At 42.5% G+C, this 18,800-nt stretch overlaps 1 protein-coding gene across 8 annotated transcripts in view; it reads right to left on the bottom strand.

The window, feature by feature from the left end:
* ANKS1A (ankyrin repeat and sterile alpha motif domain containing 1A) overlaps window positions 1-18,800 on the bottom strand; it is a 185,719-nt gene that overhangs the window by 80,270 nt on the left and 86,649 nt on the right. For all 8 annotated transcript variants that reach the window (XM_057554558.1, XM_057554555.1, XM_057554556.1 and 5 more), the window contains 2 exons: window positions 16,426-16,518; window positions 11,821-11,941 (listed from right to left, as the gene is read on the bottom strand). In XM_057554558.1, the coding sequence (XP_057410541.1) occupies window positions 11,821-11,941; window positions 16,426-16,518 (214 nt within the window). The remainder of the gene's footprint in view (window positions 1-11,820; window positions 11,942-16,425; window positions 16,519-18,800) is intronic.

Below are 18,800 nucleotides of genomic sequence, written 5' to 3'. Positions count from 1 at the left end.
CTCCACAGCTTTTCCAACCCTCCTCCCATGCTGCCCCCAGCACTCCTCACAACCTGCCCTTCTAGGAGAGAAACAAAGCAGGACACGGGGAGGGCTGTGTCCTTACTCTCCCCATACATCAAGGCCAGCTGCTCCACTGAATACTAGGACACCCCAGCATGCTAATTCCCAGTCCCTTCGACTTTCCATTTTTATTCATTCTGGGTGTGCATTTTTCTTTTATCCTGTGACCTGCTTAAGCAAGGGGTCTTCTATGCTGCATTTTAACTACTATCATGATCCATGGGGATTCTCAAGGGCTTCTGAATAATAACATTTTAACATTTACACATTTTCAGTCACCTCTGCCCCTTTATTTATTTACTTATTTTTTCATAGCTACTTTATTTATTTATTTACTTATTTTTCGCTGTGTTGGGTCTTCATTTCGTGCGAGGGCTTTCTCTAGTTGTGGCAAGCGGGGGCCACTCTTCATCGCGGTGCGGGGGCTGCTCTTCATCGCGGTGCACGGGCCTTTCACTACCGCGGGCCCTCCCGTTGCGGAGTACAGGCTCCAGACGCGCAGGCTCAGTGGTTGTGGCTCACGGGCCCAGTCGCTCCGCGGCATGTGGGATCTTCCCAGACCAGGGCTCGAACCCGTGTCCCCTGCATTAGCAGGCAGATTCTCAACCACTGCGCCACCAGGGAAGCCCACCCCTGCCCCTTTAAATGAGGGCTGAAAAATGCAGCTCATGTGAGGACTTGCTACGTTAAATCAATCCTCAGGCTCCGAGGAGAAGGCTGGGGTACTCCAGTTTCCCGGGCTGTTCTGCTTTCTTTGTTCCCTTAGGATTGGAACCTTCCAGATGCTCAGTCACTGTGGTGATCATCAGAAACTGTGTGTGTCCAGGGAACTCCCAAGTCCATGGCTGCTTTTGAAGGGTCACCGTGCTTTCCTCAGAAAGAAGGCACCGAGTATGTTATGCAGACATTCGCTGGAGATCGTGATCTGATAAGACAAATAGACTGAGAGTCCTTTCTGGTCCATGACAACAAGAGAAATAGAAGAAGATCTGGACTGGGATTCAAGAGGTCCAAGTTGGAGCCCCAGCCCTGTGACTTTTCCTCTCTGGGTCTCTTTCAAAAAATGAACGGCTGGGATGCATTCTCTGGGGCTTTGAGATTTAGTACGGTTTGAATCTGTGATTAGACGACCTAAGTTCCCTTCCAGCTCTGTGACATTAAAACATGAATAGTAGCAGGCCTTCAGGGGAAATGATTTAACCTCATGGTTAAACACGCTTTGGATTCGGCCACACTAGAGCTTAAGGGCCAGCTCTAATGCCTAACTTTTTCTTCCTCATCTATTAAACAGGGATAAAAATAGCCTCTATTCGGAAGATTTGTCTTGAGCTATTCAATGACCTAATCAGTGTAACTGAACTCGGCACGCCGCTGGCCCATAAGATGCGTTCAGTTAATGTAAGCTGCCATCATTATCATCATTTTTCATTTACAACCGTTTCCAAACTGCTCTTCACGCTAACACTGAACAGTCTCGTTTCCTTTCTCCAGACTCTACAAAGGAGACAGGTTTCTTCTAAGTGGCCCTATGAACCAGGCAAAATAAGACTCAAATGCCAGGGAAGGTCCAGCCATCTTGCAAGTTTGGTTCAGGGTGATGTGTAACAGCACAGTGGAGGATGCTAGGCTCAGGAACCACCTCCACCCACAGCAGCACCCACGGGCACAGCCCAGCTTTGGGACTCAGGACTGTTCTACCTGGACTTGGTCCTGATTAGCTGACAGCTCCCCCATTTCCCTAAACTCTTCCTGAAGAGTCTATTCACCGCCTGCTGTTGGACCCCTGGCCCCTCAGACTCCCCTATTCAATATTACCAGCTCTGCCTGGATCAGTTTCCAACCAGCCATGATATTTAACCGTGCCTGATTTAATAGCACACTTGCCATCTCTGTTTCCCTTGATCTTCTGCCAGTTCCAACACTGGGTATTCACAACCATTTGCTTTCTCTTCTCCAGTTGCTGGAATGTTGAGCCCTGCTGAATACTCAAGAAACAACTGACTGAGTCCTCTACCAATGTATTTAACTCAGCTGTCTTCCAATAGCTACCAAGTATTAGGTACTAGTTCTTCTGTGCCGGACACTGTGCTAAAGCATGTCCTTTTTTAATAGTCACAGCAACCATGAGGGAAGAATTTGTATCCCTACTTTACCTGTAGAAACTGAGGCTTAAAGAGGTTAAATGGCTTCCTCAAGGCCACCAGCCAAGAAGTGGTAGACAGGAATTCAAACGTGAGCCTGACTACCAGGCTCAGCCGTCCTTTTATTCACTTCTTGAAAACTATGACATCGCCATAAGATCGATTTCTCGCCTCTGCCACTCTTTTCTAATCGTCATCTTTCCCATAGCACCTATACTCTTGGAGGATAATCGCACCAATTTCCTGAGAAGGTTTAGATCAAACTTCCTGAACTATTTTCAACATGATGTCAAAATCTGGGGATAATTTCATCTCTTCCCAATTGCCTCAGAGAAGTATCTCCCCATCTAGGATTTACCAATGGTCAATTGCCCAATCCTTTTTCTAGTCTTTATCCTTCTAGCTCTTTCTGTATCATTTGAAACTGTTTACCAGTTGTCCCCAGTATGCACTCTCTCCTTCCTTGGTCATGGGATTTTTTTTTTAGATTGGCTCACAGCCACCTAGAATACAGACTACATTTCTCATCTTTGTGGCTAGGTGTAGCCATGTGACCAAGCTCTGGTCAATGGGTTTTATAAGTGAGAGTGGTATGTGCAACTTCTGAGAACTGTCTTGAAAGTACTCTTCTTCTCTCCTTTCCTCTGGCCTGTGCTGATAGCTTGAACTTGAACAGTCATCCTGAACTATGAGACGGCAGAAGGAGACCGGGTCCTTGACCATCATGAACTGCCATACTAGCCCTGGACTCCTTACTTCTGGACTTCTATCTTGTTTAAACCACAGTGATTTGGGGGTTTTTGGAAGTTCCGTGTTGGCTTCTAAGACACTGCATTATCCTGGTTATCTTCCCATGTTTTTCCTTTATTTTCCTCTAAAAGTAAGTTCTATTCTTGACCTCTTCAATCTCTCTAGTCTTTCCCTCAGCAATTGATTTTCTCTTACGTTATCCATCACCTCAATGTGGATGATTCATGAATCTGTATTTCTAATCATTACATCTCTCTTGAACATCAGACCCACATTTCCAAGTGCTTATGGAGTATTTTTAGCTGGATATTCTGGTACCTGAAACATCTCAAACTTAACCTATCCAAAACTGAACTTGACGTATTTCCTCAAATGCGCCCCTCCTTCAATTCCCTATTTCTGTTAGTTGCACAATATTTCCCCAATTAACCAGGCTCAAAACCTTAGAATCATCCTCAATACTCTCTCCTCCTCTTTCATCCATACTTGGTTGTAAGATCCTGTTAATGCTACCTCTTCAAAACCTCTGCTATCCATATTCTCCTTCCTATCACTTTCTATTATCCCCCTAGTTTGGGCTCCAATTTCCTTCAAGAGATTCCTTGAAGTCTCTTGACTTCAGGGTATTCCTGACTCCAGTCTCTCCCAACTGCAATCTAAGATTCTACAATTATACAAACAGTCAGCGCTCCATATCCATGGGTTCTGCATCTGTTGATTCAACCAATCACATATTGAAAATATTCAGAAAAAAAAAATTCCAGGAAGTTCCAAAAAGAAAAACTTGAATTTACCATGTGCCAGCAACTATCGTACTTATATAGCATTTACATTGTATTAGGTATTAGAAGTAATCTAGAGATGATTTAAAGTATCCAGGAGGATACAGGTAGGTTATATATGAAAACTATGTCATTTTATATAAGGGACTTGAGCGTCTGAGGATTTTGGTATCTGGGGGTATCCTGGAACAAATCCCCTGAGGATACCAAGTGACGATTGTACTTAAAGTGTGGCTTCTATCCTGTCACCTCATTCAAAAAGCTTCAACAATACTTCATGGTCTTTGGAATAAAGACTGCCTTTTGAGATCCAATATTCTACGACTAGTCCTTTGTTCGAGGACTAGATTATTTTCCATTCTCCAAACATGCTATCGTCTTCTGTCATCTTACTGTTATTTATGCCACTCCCTCTGCCTGGAAGGCCCTCTCTTTCCTCCTTATTTCTGCCGATCAAGTACAATTCTCTGTTTTTGGGTTCAGCTCAAATGCACTTCTTTCATAAAGCCATCCCTGATCTCTTACACTGACATTATTTATTCCTCTTTGAACTCTGAAATTACTTTTATACCACTTTACATGAATTTAACATATTCTGCCCTTTTATGATTATTTTACTTATGTCTCATGTATACATATTGTATATAATGGCTGTCGATACATTTGGTGAAAGAAAATATAGATGCATAGCTGACAAAGTTCTAACTTGTTCTATAATGGAAAGAAAAGTAAACTATTCCAACTCAGAAATATAAATTGATAAGAGCACGACAGTTATATAGTAGGGCTCCTCTAATGCAAGGGGTGAGAGAAGAGGAAGCTGCTGAAGATGAGGCTTAATTGTTAAACTCTCTCATTTACATTTTTTGCCTTTGGGAAAAGCACCCAAATTTATACCTTGGACTCTACCAAGAATATCTAGCCTGGACTTCCCGGCAAAGACGGTGGACTGAATACAGGTACTTATTTAAATCTTCTTCCCAAAGTCTTATTACTAAACTAATAGTAAAAGTGGGCCTCCTTCTAAAAGATGTGCAAATGAAAGCACCCCCAAGAAAACTCAATCCCAAGCTGCCAAAGGGAAAAGCCAAAACTCACACTATAGAATTCCCCGAAGGCTCAGAAGTTGGCAGCCCTTTGGATGTGGGAGTAGAGGGAGAAGCTAAAATAACATTTTCCTCCCCTCCAAGAAGACTGAGGTCTTCATACTCGTGCACAAACTTCACGTGGACCTAAATGCACAGCTCTCAGGAATACTGATTTAACTGCTTCTTAAAACCTCCAAAGTGTAGCTGTGTGCCAAAGAGTCCACATATATCACTGTCTTCAGATAATCATGCATCACTGTCCTAAGTTAAGTAACCACTTCACCTGGACCTAAGCACTATTAGTGGATGCTGCAGAAAAGCACCAGAGAGAACAATGACTTTTAGAGCTCCTGGCTACTTTCCTATTTGCTAGCAAACCTGGAAAGTTGTCCACTGTTTCTCTGAGCAGTAGCAGGCCCCCAATGTCCAGTGGGCAAAGAGTTAAACACTATAGAGAAATAAGTGATACACAAAACATTGCTCTGCTATGCTAGTCCTGTATAAAGATTTCAGAAGACTTTTTCTACATTGGAAACAATTGAAATAACGGAGGAATATCTAGTCGGATAAAACTGTCATAAAACCATCTGGGCCTAGTGCCTTTGTGGGAGAGGGGAGATGGGCTTTCTACTTCACAGATCTATTAAAGCTTTCTCCTTCTGTCAGTTTTTGTCATTTCTACAGACACAAATGGCATTTCTGGGTGGGAAGATTTTTCACTGTGAAGGTTTGTCCTGCATGGTGCAAGATGCTTAGGGTTCCTGGTCACTGGGCACTGAATGCCAGTAGTAACCCTTCCTCAACTAGTCATTGTGATGGACCAATAACTCACCCAGACAATTCATCCCAGGAGGATGGTAGCAACTTCTAACTAACCAAATAAAAAAATTTATTCTTATAAATTCTTTCTATTTATTTTTAAAATCTCTGCATTTATGGTTATATATTTCTTATATTATTCCTACATGTTGTATTTCCCTTTTCTTGATCAGAAATGTCGAGATATTTTAAAAAACACAAGTTTTCATTGCAATATTCAAGTCTATTGCTTTTTTTGTTTTTTAATTTCATTCTTTGTTTTCCTTTTTTTCTTTCTGTGTTTAACTGAGGTGTACATGCATACCATAAAGTAGGTGATGTGTACTATCTGCTTTTATCTTTATTAATTCCTCTCTGATACTTTCTTTTGGTTAAGTTTCAGTCTTTCTTATTTTTTAACAAATGAATTTAAGGATAAAAACTTTCCTCTGAGTGCCACTCTGGTCAAATATTATCGGTATTTATGCAAAGTATTTCTACTACCATTAGTTTCTAAGTAGAAAAATGGAAAGGAAAAAGATAGGCAACTCATAGACTAAATATATAATACTAATCAATAAGATAAGGTGCTCAGTTTCACTAGATCAGGCAAATGCCAAATTCTAAAGTCACTTTTTTTGCTTACCATGGTGAAAAGCATTAAAAAGTGATAATATTCCATGTTAGTAAAGGTATAGGGACAAGAGCATGCTCGTTCACCATTAAGGAAGGGCCATGTGGCTCCACCAATTAGATCTAGACATGTACCTACACTTTGACCTGCTAATTCTACTTTCTATCAATGTCTTTTAGAGAAATACTCGTATAAGCATGTAAGAATGTCTGTATGGAATGTCCACAGCAGCATAAATTATAACAGAAATAATACTGAAGACAACTTAAACATACATCAGCTAGAGAATAAAAAAATGAGTTATGGGATATTTAACGAAAATTTTAAAAGAATAAGGTAGATTTTAGGACTGTGACAAAACTGTATTTATGATCTATGAACAAGGTAAATTGTAAAAAAAAAAAGTCTGCAAAATAGTTTGTAAAATATGATCCTATTTTAGGTTAAAAAACAAACAAAATCTCACATGGTCACTTTTATATTAAGATAGCAAAGGGCCTGAAGCATACAGCATACTTTCAAACTATGGCCACCAATGGCAACTGTGAGTAGCAGAGAGGTGAGAAGAATCTGAGCATTTTGTGTGTATTCACTTTTCTATTATTTGAAATTTTTCTTTCCAGTGAGCTAAAATGAATGTAATTTTAAAATGTAATTAAAAAAAAATCTCCTATCCCAGCCCTCACATTGTAGTTGCCTCAATTATAAAGGAGGAGCTGAGAGCTCTGGTAGTCTCATTAACATGGCCTTTTTGAAAACTGATGAATTAATTCATAAAAGCTGCCTAAGATAATGACATTAGTGGAAAAGCAGGCAAAATTTAATATGTACTAACATGCGACAACATCTGCTGACTTGCCTCACTTTTACCAATCCTAGCAGGCATTTCTTCCAGGCTACTGAGAAATCGGCAGAGCCTATTTTCATATTTAATGTCTCAACTCCTTTGTCTGAAAGCTCTTTGAGTGATCTAAGCAGCTAGCCTGGAGGCAGGCACACCTCCCATGCTGTGGTGCAATTAAATCTGTTTCCCCTACTGCCCACTCTCAACAGTTAGTCCAATGCTGCAGAGCTGGAAGAAACCAAAGCAAATGAGGATGAGATGTGAGGTCAGAAATCCTCCTTGGTAGTTCTCTCCTTAACCTGGAGATTTCTTAACCTGAGGATAGAAAATTCCTATCAAGGGCACTTGGCCCCATTTATGAAGTTCATCTAGGAAAGTTTCCCCTTTCCTTGCTTTCAAAGGCTGAGCCAGCTATCCTGTAGGGGTTCCAGATCAAGCCTTTGAAAGAAAGAATTAGAATCTCACTCCTCCATGATACTAAAGATTCTTCCCTCACTAAGACCACTTTCAAACAGAGCATTAAATAAACTGAGAACTTGTTCTTCAAGGGTTAATTTCAGTATGATTATTACTAAACAACTAGAGTAGGCATCAATGCTCCACTCCACTCTCTTTAAAGTTTTAATTAAAAATCCACCAACATGATTGGAAGACTTAATACAGTTAAGATATCAATTCTTCCCAAACTGCTATAGAGACTCAACACAAAATTCCAAGAAAAACCCCTCAGGACTTTTTGTAGAAATAAATAAGCTGATTCTAAAATTTTGTCTGGAAAGATAAAAGAACTAGAATACCTAAAACAATTCTGAAAAAGAGTATAACAAAGTAGCAAAGGCAATTCCATGGAGAAAGGACAGTCTTTTCAACAAATAGTGCTAAAACAACTGGATATTCATGTGCAAAAAAATAAATCGCTACCCATACCACACACCATATAAAAAAATTAACTCAAAATGAATCATAGATCTAAATGTATACCTAAAGCTATAAAATTTATAGAAAAAATATAGGAAAAAATATTTGTGACCTTATCTATGAAAAAAAGGATTAATCGAACTTCATCAAAATTAAGAAACTCTGCTCTTCAAAAGACACTGTTAAGGGAATAAAAAGACAAATCACAGACTAGGAGAAAATAATATATCTGATAAAAAACTTATATCCAAAATATATAAAGAATCTTTACAACTCAATAATAATAAACAACCCAATTTTTTTGATGAGCAAAAGATCTTGAAATGGCAACTTGATTAGATACAAGGATGGCAAAGAATCACATTAATAGATGCTCAACATCATTAGTCATTAGGGAAATGCAAATTAAATCCAGAACGAAATATCACTACACACCTATTAGAATGGCTAAAATTTTTAAATACTGACAATATTAAGTGCTGGGGAGCACACACAGCAATTGTAATCCTGATAGGAATGTAAAATGGTAGAACCATTCTGGAAAATGGTTTGGCAGTTTCTTATAAAGTTAAGCATGTATTTATATAGGATCCAGCAATTTCATTTCTTGCATTTACCCAAGAGAAATGAAACCTATGTTCACACAAAAACCTCTATGTAAACGTTTACAGTAGCTTTATTTGCAATTGCCGAAAACTGTAAATGGCCCAAATGGCCCTCAACTAGAGAATGGACAAACTGTGGTATGTCCATACAATGGAATACTACTCAGAAATGAAAAGGAACAAATTACTGATACACTCAACAAGTATGAGTCTCAAATGAATTATGCTAAGTGAAAGGGACCAGACTCAAAAGGGTACTGGAATATTGTGATTTATAGGAAATATATATATATATTTGGCCATTCGGATGACCAAAATGTATTTCTCAGATACACTGGGTCTTCATTCATAGTTCCTGGCTTACAGTTCCCCAAACCCAAGGAATTTTCTGATTGATAAGCTGTTAATGAAGGTGACTTTTGGTTAGTTGGTTGGTTGGTTGGTTGGTTGGTTTTTGGCCGTGCTGCGCAGCTTGTGGGATCTTGGTTCCCCGACCAGGGATTGAACCCAGGCCACAGCAGTGAAAGTCCTAACCACTGGACCACCAAGGAATTCCCTGAAGGTGACTTTTGGATACCACCCCAGGGTGGGGGCTGCTTGCCAGGAGAACCAATCATGTGATCAGAGGGTTGGAACTTTCGGTCCCATCCCCTGATTTCCCAGGGAAGGGAGAGGGGGTTTGAGGTTGAATCAATGCCATTGGCAGATGATTTAGTCAATCATGACTGTGCAATGAAGCCTCCATAAAAACCAAAAAAGACAGCTTTTTGGTCCCTATTTTTTTCCAAGAGCTTCCACATGGGGGAAACCAGAACACTTCTGCATGCCACCGTGCCAGGCCCCAAGCTCCAGGAGTACAGAAGCTCTGTTCGGGACCTCGCCCTATGTATCTCTTCATGTGGCTGTTGATTTGTATCCTTTAATATCCTTTTATAATAAATCGGTAATCTAGTGAGTAAATGGGTTTTCCTGAGTTCTGTGAGGCATTCTAGCAAATCAATTGAACCTGAGAAGAGGGTCGTGGGAACCTCTGATTTATAGCTAGTCAGTCAGAAGTCCAGGTAACAACCTGGACTTGCAACTGGCATCCCGAGTTGGAGGGAGTCACTGGAGCCTCCAATTTGTAGCCAGTTGGTCAGAAGCACAGATGTTAACCTGGGCTTGTGATCTGCCTCTGAAGCGGAGGGTGGTCTTGTGGGACTGAGCCCTTTACCTGTGGAATCTGATTCTATCCCCAGGTAGATAGTGTCAGAATTAAGTTGAATTCTCATACACCCCACTGACGTATACACACACACACACACACACACACACACACACACACTGGAACTGGGTCTGGGAACCCTTTTCAGGTACGTACTATATGATTCCATTTATACGACATTCTGGAAAAGGCAAAATCATTGCTACAGACATTGGCGCAGTGACTGCCCGGGGTAAGGGAGGGGGGCAGGACTGACAACAAAGGTACACAGGAGAATCTTTTGGTGATGAAACTGTTCTGTATCTTGATTGTGGTGGCAGTCAAATGACTGTATTTGCTAAAACTCAGAGAACTGTACACAAAAAGGGTGAATTTTACTGTTTCTAAATCATAACTTTTTTAAAAAGTTCCAAATGGAAACCATTAAAACAAATCAAAACAAAACAACTACCATGAAAATAACCACAAAATTTCTGCATTTAAGGAGGAGAAACCTTTTACACAGGACCATTAAAAATAAGGTCTGCAGTGTCAGACACATCTGCACACGTTCTCTTAGCCACTCCTACCCTGACAGGCCTCGCAAAGCGTACTTCAAAAGACACCACTGCATCCCCCAGTCTTACCTGAACCATGGGCTGTCAGAGGACTGAAGGAAGCAGTAATAATACCCCGTGAAGGACCTGGGACCTGCAAGCGATAGAGAGCCGGGAGAGGCCGCAGGAGTTCCTTCAAACTGCAGTGGGAATTGCACTGCCCCTTCTTGTTCTTCCTTAGGAGACAGAGGTTGTCCCAAATGCTCCAGCGGTGCACACTCACCCCTGTCGGGACCACGTTTACACCGCCTGGCTGGTTCTCAGTCCTGCAGCCCTCACTCCTCGCGGAGGAAACTGAATTTTGCAGAGGCAATGAAAGTAGGCCAAGGCGACAGAGCACTCCAGTTACCGGGTGGCAGCCAATCACGGGCCCCTCCCCAGAAGTGTCTCAGTCTGAGGTCAGGACTCAAAGCAGAGTCTGTGCCGGCAGCCTGAACCCAAGGGGAATGACTTGTTGGGCTTGTTTTTCCACCACATTAACTTGAGGGTTTGTGATTTGAGACCCCAGATCAATCTCTGCCACAATGCTGGCAGCCTCCCCTCCCACGGCGCTCACCTAGTCTGACCCGACCTTTTCCTTGCTTCACACGCTGAAAGGTGACAAGACCACTCCAGCCCAAGGTATTGAAAATGAAAGGCCATAATACACCCACCGCCCAGACTGCCCTGAAACCCAACTTCCCCAGCCCAAGGAACACCATCATCTCCTTCTGCCCAGGATCACAAACTTTAAAAATCCTTTCAGGGGCTTCCCTGGTGGTGCAGTGGTTGAGAATCTGCCTGCCAATGCAGGGGACACGGGTTCGAGACCTGGTCTGGGAAGATCCCACATGCTGCGGAGCAACTAGGCCCGTGAGCCACAATTACTGAGCCTGCACGTCTGGAGCCTGTGCTCCGCAACAAGGGAGGCCGTGACAATGAGAGGCCCGCGCACCGCGATGAAGAGTGGCCCCCGCTTGCCGCAACTAGAGAAAGCCCTCGCACAGAAACGAAGACCCAACACAGCCAGAAATAAATAAATAAATAATAAATAAACTCAAAGTTAAAAAAAAAAAAAATAAATCCTTTCAGGACTTCCCTGGTGACGCAGTGGTTAAGAATCCGCCTGCCAATGCAGGGGACATGGGTTCAAGCCCTGGTCCGGGAAGATCCCACATGCCGCGGAGCAACCAAGCCCATGCGCCACAACTACTGAGCCTGTGCTCCAGAGCCCACGAGCCACAACTACTGAAGCCCGCGCACCTAGAGCTCGTGCTCCGCAACAAGAGAAGCCACCACAATGAGAAGCCCACGCGCAGCAACGAAGGCCCAACGCAGCCATAAATAAATAAATAAATAATTTAAAAAAAAAATCCTTTCAGAGTTGTTTCTGCCAGGAGCAGGGGTGGGGGCTCTACCTTTTGTCCTTCCGTCCACGGATGCCAGCTTCTTTGTCTCTGCTGTCAGCAGTAGCTCATAAGGATGCTCGTCCTCCTCCCTGGCTGCGCTCCCCTGAATCCAGGGTCTCACAGTCAAGACCTAAGAGAAACAAACACCACGGTACTTCTCATGCGGGGGGCTAACACCCAGACAGGTTATGTCAAACAAATTTGAGATTACTGGCTCCTTTTTCATCGGAGGGGAAGAGAAGGTAAATAAGTCAAGTGTCACAGGGAATCACAATGCTTTCCTGGCTACGCACCTGGACCTCAAATCTCAATGGCCTTGGATTAAAATATTCCCCTTTCCTTCCCTCATTTCATCCTTCAAAATGCCATAAAATCCAAGATCCTCCCCTCCCCTGCCTCTTCCCTCTTCAGTGTTCTGCAGTATCTCTTTTCTGTGGGTAACACCTCCCAAGCGGTTTTTAGCCACCATGCATCACAAGGCCTTCTTTCTCCATGCTTCTTTCTTAATATGCTCACACAGTACCCCAAGGCTGGGATCCTTCCCCTCTTCTCAAGAGGGAATCAGCATGACTTCTGACTGACCCTGACTGACTGGTATTTACTAGGAACAAAGCATTCTGTAAATCCTTCTCTATTTTTGTAGGCCCTTCCTCATAGGCCCTGTGGGTTATAGATGAGGATTTCCCCCAAGCTGGCTTCCTACCACACCTATGAAAATACAATCTTAAATCAATTCCACCAATCTCTGTTCTGAAAAGAGGCAAGTGGATAGGCAGCAGGAATTTCAGTGGAGAAAAAGCAGCTCTGTCTCCTGAGAAATCCCTAATCCAGGCAGCCAAGTGTCTCTGATGAAATGACTGACCAGAGCTGGCCCCTACACCTGTCAACCGGCTTGATTCAGCTGGGGGCCTGGTGGCCACAGCCAGTCACGGTACCAGAGGAGCCAGGCATCTCGAACCAAGCCAGAAACACCACGATTACTGCTACAGTCACACTGAGAGAGAGAATGGAGATATCTGCTTTAGAGGATAATCCTAGCTCATCTCTCCTAAGAAGCCAATGTGTTTCACAGGCAAATTAAGAATAATCATAGACTGGCGATTAGGAAAGCCAACCAAAGCACAAAAGCTCTTCTTGAGCAGTTTGGCTAGAACAAGTAATATATTATGAACGAGGGTGTGAGAGGGATTCACAAGTCCACCTAACAAACAACGGGACCCTACAAGTGTGGCACTGTGGTGCCACTGAAACCTCCTCCTTCACTGATGTGTCCCACGGCGCACCAGAAACAAAGCAGGTTTGTGATTCAGTAGGATCTTGCTTCTTGGAGGCATAGCTCACAGCGTTACAGCCTAATGAGACAACACAGATTCTAGCAGCCTCAGACTCAGTGAGAGACTGCAGCTCCTGTTTGTTAACAAGGCTGCCACTCCAAAGGCAGGATGGTGGTCTCTCCAAAATTCTGCTAAGCACAGCAGGAACCTCCACTGACTGAGAGCCACCTGGAAGCTAAAAGCTCTTTCATTACAATGAGCTACTTGCCTGTATTACTTATTCCTTTTGCCTCTTCACAGGAACACAATTAAGGGAACAAAGAGGGACCGTTAAGCAGTTCAGACAGTGTCAACTTAATACCACAGGCTTTACTGACAGGAATTTGTGTTCAGCAAGTTTACACACCCAGAGCCATCACTGAGGCAGAGCCCTGGAAATCTGATTCTGTGAGTGTTCTGCGCACAGCAAGAGCTCTCACGTAGCCCCAGGCAGACTTCTCTGAGAGGTATCTGACAGCCTGGGTGCCCAGCCTATAATACCCTTTCTTCCCAAGCAGGAAGGGTCTGATGACTTCCATCTGGAAAATCAGACCCACTGGACCTGTGTTTGCTCCGTGCCTGGCTCTTGTGCACAAGTGGAAGCAGGGAACCAGCAAATGGCAGAGCTGGAAGGGACCGGAACCATTACAGTCACAGCTGGAGAGGACCTGGTTCCAGCTCGTTCCTTTTGCAGGTGACAAAACCCGGTTACACAGGGAGCTCCCAGCAGAGCCAGGGCCATAAAATTCACTCCACCTGATTCTGGATCGAGCTGGCCTCATTTTTTTTCTGGGAAGTGTGGTTTCTTCACCCAATTCAGAATCCTCTCCCTCCTTCAGATGTCTAATGAGTGCCCCCTGCTCATACCCACACAACTCGTAGGGTGATCTTTTCCTCTTGGTCCTGGCCTCTGCCAGCTATGGGATTAAAATCTCACAAAAAAAGCAATAAACTGCTTTTCTTCAAGTCTTCCTAGCGCCCACTCAAGAAGCCCTGTGTCACAGTGAATATGGCAATAACTGATTCGCAACAGAAAGGATTCTGCTCTTTACTAAATTACTCCTTAATCTTTTCCCCCTTTCTTCCAGGGCTTGCAATAAATCAAAACCAAAAAAAAAAAAGTATTCTCTGCTATATGGAAAACAACATTTTTGCTGCAGAGAAAAGCGACTACCAGTTACCACCCAACTGTGACCAATGGAATGGCCAGTTGGGGTGTGGGCAGCTTTCTGGGAAGAGATACCACAGCAGCTGCAACTTCCCATGAACATTTAGCACATCTGAGCATAGAGAAGACACCGGTCAGTCCGATGCAGTTGGCAGCCCCTTTGGTGGGGTGAAAACAGCTGATTAGCTTGTGTGTGTGCACACACGTATGTGAATATGTTTAATTTTTTTTAAGACAGTTTCAGGATCTGGTCATTACTCTGATCAGCTCTCCTAGAGCCAGTGTACTCAGCTTCTCTTAAAGGTTTTCATGGGTCATCTGACAATGACAAGCCTCAGGAATAGGAAACGAACACTGGGACAGATTGCTCGCCTGCTAGGATAGGAATGAGGTTTAGGGTATTAAAGCTTTGAGAGTATAAGAAATGAAGATGGTGAAGAATACAGTCCAAAAAAAAAGTCTACTTTTGGAGAAGACTTATCCACTCAGACTATGGCAAACAGAATCTGTCTTGATCATTAAAAGGATAATAACCCAGAGCACATCACCTCTATATCTATGTACTTATAATCATCACTTAGGAAGCAAAGCCAGGGTTCTCAGGGTCTTCCAAATACTGACTATGGTTGTCCAACTGATCCAGAATTCCAGGCTATTCGGAAGCGAGTCCTAGAAGATGTAGCTCAGACACAGTCTCCAATCCAGGAGAGTAATAGGGATATTTCTCCCCCTACTTTTTGATACAGTATTATTGCCAAACTGTATGCCCTAGAAAGCCCTGGGAGAAAAGAAAGTGCTGGTTATCCAATAGTTCTTTAGGAGCCTTGCCCTTATCCTTAGGCACCAGAAAATTTAATCCAAGTCCTTGTTAAAGAGATGGTATAGGGCATTTACAGAGACCCAGCCCCAACTGAATATGCTCTATATTACTAGGTTTCTCTTTGTAAAAAGGGAGTAATAAAGCAAACCTCTATATAAAAACGTGTAGGGGTTTACTACATGCGCTTGTATCTGCTGGCAATGTATTATTACCCTAGAGCCTGTAATTCTAGAGACCCCTTAGTTGAGTCATGATAGTAAGTATTTTGTAATTAAGGGATAGAAAGAAATAAGGACAGAATTTGTACCTAACATAGAAATCACCCCTATCTCCAACACTGACTTTACATTCTAAAAAGGTCATCCTTGTATTTATACATTTTGTCAAACTGATGTCATCCTTCTGGTTGCGTATGTTTATATTAAATAAAAGAACCTGTCTCACTGGATGGTCCATGGCAGTAAAAAAAACTTAACTCCGACTTCTGGGGACAAAGTAATGAGACTTAATTGACTAGTTTATGTTAGCTGGTTTTTAAGTTAAAGAACAATAGGGCATCGAATGAGCTACAAAAAACTATTGAAATTATATAATATTTTGAATAAACACTCAATAAATATATTCTCTGAATGGCAGGAAGTGTTAAAGGAGCATTGGGAAGATGAAAGATTAAGGAAAACATGATTTTCTTCATATACCTAAGTGAGAAGGTTGAACTATTTGCCCCAGGATAACATTTCTTTTTTGAAAAGGTGAACTATTCTTTTCAAATTACCTCCTTTGATTTCCCCTGCCCCCATGACTCCTATTTCTCTTCTAGTTGAGTTTTCATGACATTTTCCATGTTTGTCCTGGTGCAGATTCTTCATATGAAATGAAGAGGGAAAATGCAAAAACAGAAATAAGGCCTTTGGGTCACAAGTGTCAAAGCTTGCTAATCTGACCCAGTCTAGAGAACAGTGATTAGGGGGATACTCTACACTTTGTATCAAAAGACAACACAGGTACAAGAGGCAAAAGTGAGACTGTTTAGCCTAATGGAACCAGGAGAATGTGCATGTTTGGCTTCCCATGTGGCATGGCAGATCAATAATTGGCCCATCTGCTAGAGAGCCTAGTAAAATTCCTTGGTTAGTACTTTTGAGTGCGTTTGAAAGGTCCTATTTTGGATTACTGATATATACACAATGCAAATTTACTAATCCAAAGAGGTGATAAAAAAATGACAAAGCAAAGTCTTCTTTAAGCACGCATTTGATGCACTTTCCAAAAAATCATATTTCAGTGATGGGAGTAAACCTTCAACCCTCTACCTCAGAAGCTGTCAAGGGAAAACACTTCTTATCTATGCGGTCTTCCTCCTCTTCATCGGGTGGTGGTTTTGCTGGAGGCGGAGGACGTTCCCTCTGTAGAAGAGAAAAAATAAGTATTTTACTATGTCTTTTTTCAAGAATTTAACTCTTTGGTTTACTCTTATCTCAGTCTTTGGAAATAAAAAAGAATAATGTAAAGAATTCCCCTGAAAGACTAAACTCAAGGTTTAGTATCTGAACAAGATGGAGAACCCTGCACACATACACAATTCAATTAGCATTGCTCTTTGTTTTTTGATGTTTGTAGCAGAGTCTATAAACACCTCTGTCATATCCTTGACCACAGTGAGAAATACCAGCACTGAAAACACACAACTACCTCATCAGAAAATGTCCTTCATGATACTGATACACAAACTCGAGTATAGGAAAACCAGTGGCTCAACTTCCAATCTACTCTAAAAAGAGGAAACACTAAATCAAAAGAATCAACTTGTCAGAGTTCTAACAAACCAAAATTATTAGGGAAGTAATGAGGAAATCCATCAAGGGCAAATACATCAACTCCTGCTCAAACTTGAATGTTGTTCAAAGCTCAGAACTGTCTCTTATCCTTGGTCACCTCCTTCAATGATTACTATTATGTATCATTAGCATATGAAAACCCTATTTCATCTCAGCCCATTTAAAAAAGGACTATTTGTCAGTTATCTGCCCTTGCAGGGGTTGGCAAGCTTTTTCTTAAAGGGCTACACAGTAAATATTTTAGGGTTTGCAGTAAACTCTGCCACTGGGGCACAAAAGTAGCCATAGAAAATATGTCAATGACCGGGCATGGATGTGTTCCAAATACAACTTTATTCACAAAAACAGGCAGCTGTCTGTGGGTCTTGGTTCACCAACCCCTTGCCCTAGAGCAAGAAACTCACTGAAGAGGGGATTATCTAGATCATGGGTAGACAGTTTCAGGAATATACAGAATGATCTTTGGTGAAAGAAAGCTGAAGAGAGTTTTGCCACTATCCCTGCTGTACTTTCAGCGTCTTTATATCACACAGTCCTATTTATGCCTGAGAGTCAATGTTCCTACAAGGAAGGGAGTGGGAACCTGAAACAGGAGTTGATCTGCAGGCTCCTTCCCTGGCTTGTAGGTTAGTCCACTGTGTTGCTAGAACGAGAGTATTTTTACACGTCGGTGTGGAGGTGAGTGTTGAATTATGTGACAGCCTCAGAGAAACCTGCAAGGAAAGACACTTCTCATGTTTTAGGAGCTGCCGGGTTAGTTAGCACTTGGCATCCATGATCTCTCTGTTAAACACGCTTTACTGCTTGGTATTATATCTTGATAAATTGGTCATTCCCATATCCCCTGCCACCGGATGGATGCCCAATGGCAACGACTCCAAAACAAGTTCATATGGTCAAGCCGAACAAAGCTTTTTAGGTCAGATTTCCCACTAAGTCCACTTTCCCCACCCTTCTTTGCTCCAGAAGCGTAGGAACAAGCCTGGTCCAGGGCCACCTTGTAAGGAGGGGAACAGCAGACGGAGCAGGCCCATAATCTCACCAATTATCCAACTGTGGGACACAAAGAGCTGAGGAAAACCAAAATGAAACGTAACAACAACAAAAATGACTCATCCTAGAAGCCTTCCCAAGGCTAAAGGAGCCTAGAAAGAACAATATGAAAGGCTCTTGTGGAAGAGGTAATCACCAGGGCCCCTGGAAGGAAAGAGAAGCATGGGTCTTTTACGGTCTTTTCAACCATGAAAACTATGGCCCAGGGGCCTGGAACTATGAAGCTGATTTATAGATACCATCCGCTGTGTTTACAAGACGTAGAACAGTCCCTTGGCCACAGTTAATTACCAAGGACCAGGAAGGCAGCACGGCAACAACATACTCAAGTAAAACTGGCAAAGCATGTACCCCAAGATGTATCAGTTTCTACTTAGCAGGACCATAGGAGGCTAGATTACTACAGTGGGATGAACAAAGAACCTGTGTAAATCAGTGGCTAAGCCTCACAGGAACTTGCTCCTTCAAAGCTTACTTCAGGAACCCCGTGTTCTTCTTGCAAAGCCTCCAGCTCCCTCTAATGGGCATCACCTGTAAGTGCCACTGAAAGCAACACCTTCCTCCACAGGTTGGATTTCCCTAATTCATTTGTACCTAACAGTGAAAGAAGTGGAAACAAACAAACAAAAACAAAAAACAAAAAAAAACCCTAGCTCTGCCTGCAGAAGCACTGTGTGAGCGGTGCTTGGCATATGCACTTGCTTTCACCACCGACAAGGAGTTTCATCACAGTCCTCGATAACACCCGCTCTGCGTCTACCACAAGACTGGTGGGCCTTTCCAAAATCCATACTGAA

The sequence above is a fragment of the Balaenoptera acutorostrata genome, chromosome 10, assembly GCF_949987535.1.
Source record: "Balaenoptera acutorostrata chromosome 10, mBalAcu1.1, whole genome shotgun sequence".
Taxonomy (NCBI): Eukaryota; Metazoa; Chordata; class Mammalia; order Artiodactyla; family Balaenopteridae; genus Balaenoptera; species Balaenoptera acutorostrata.
Note: the sequence above shows the minus strand (reverse complement) of the source record. Positions and strands in the feature narration are given on the sequence as shown.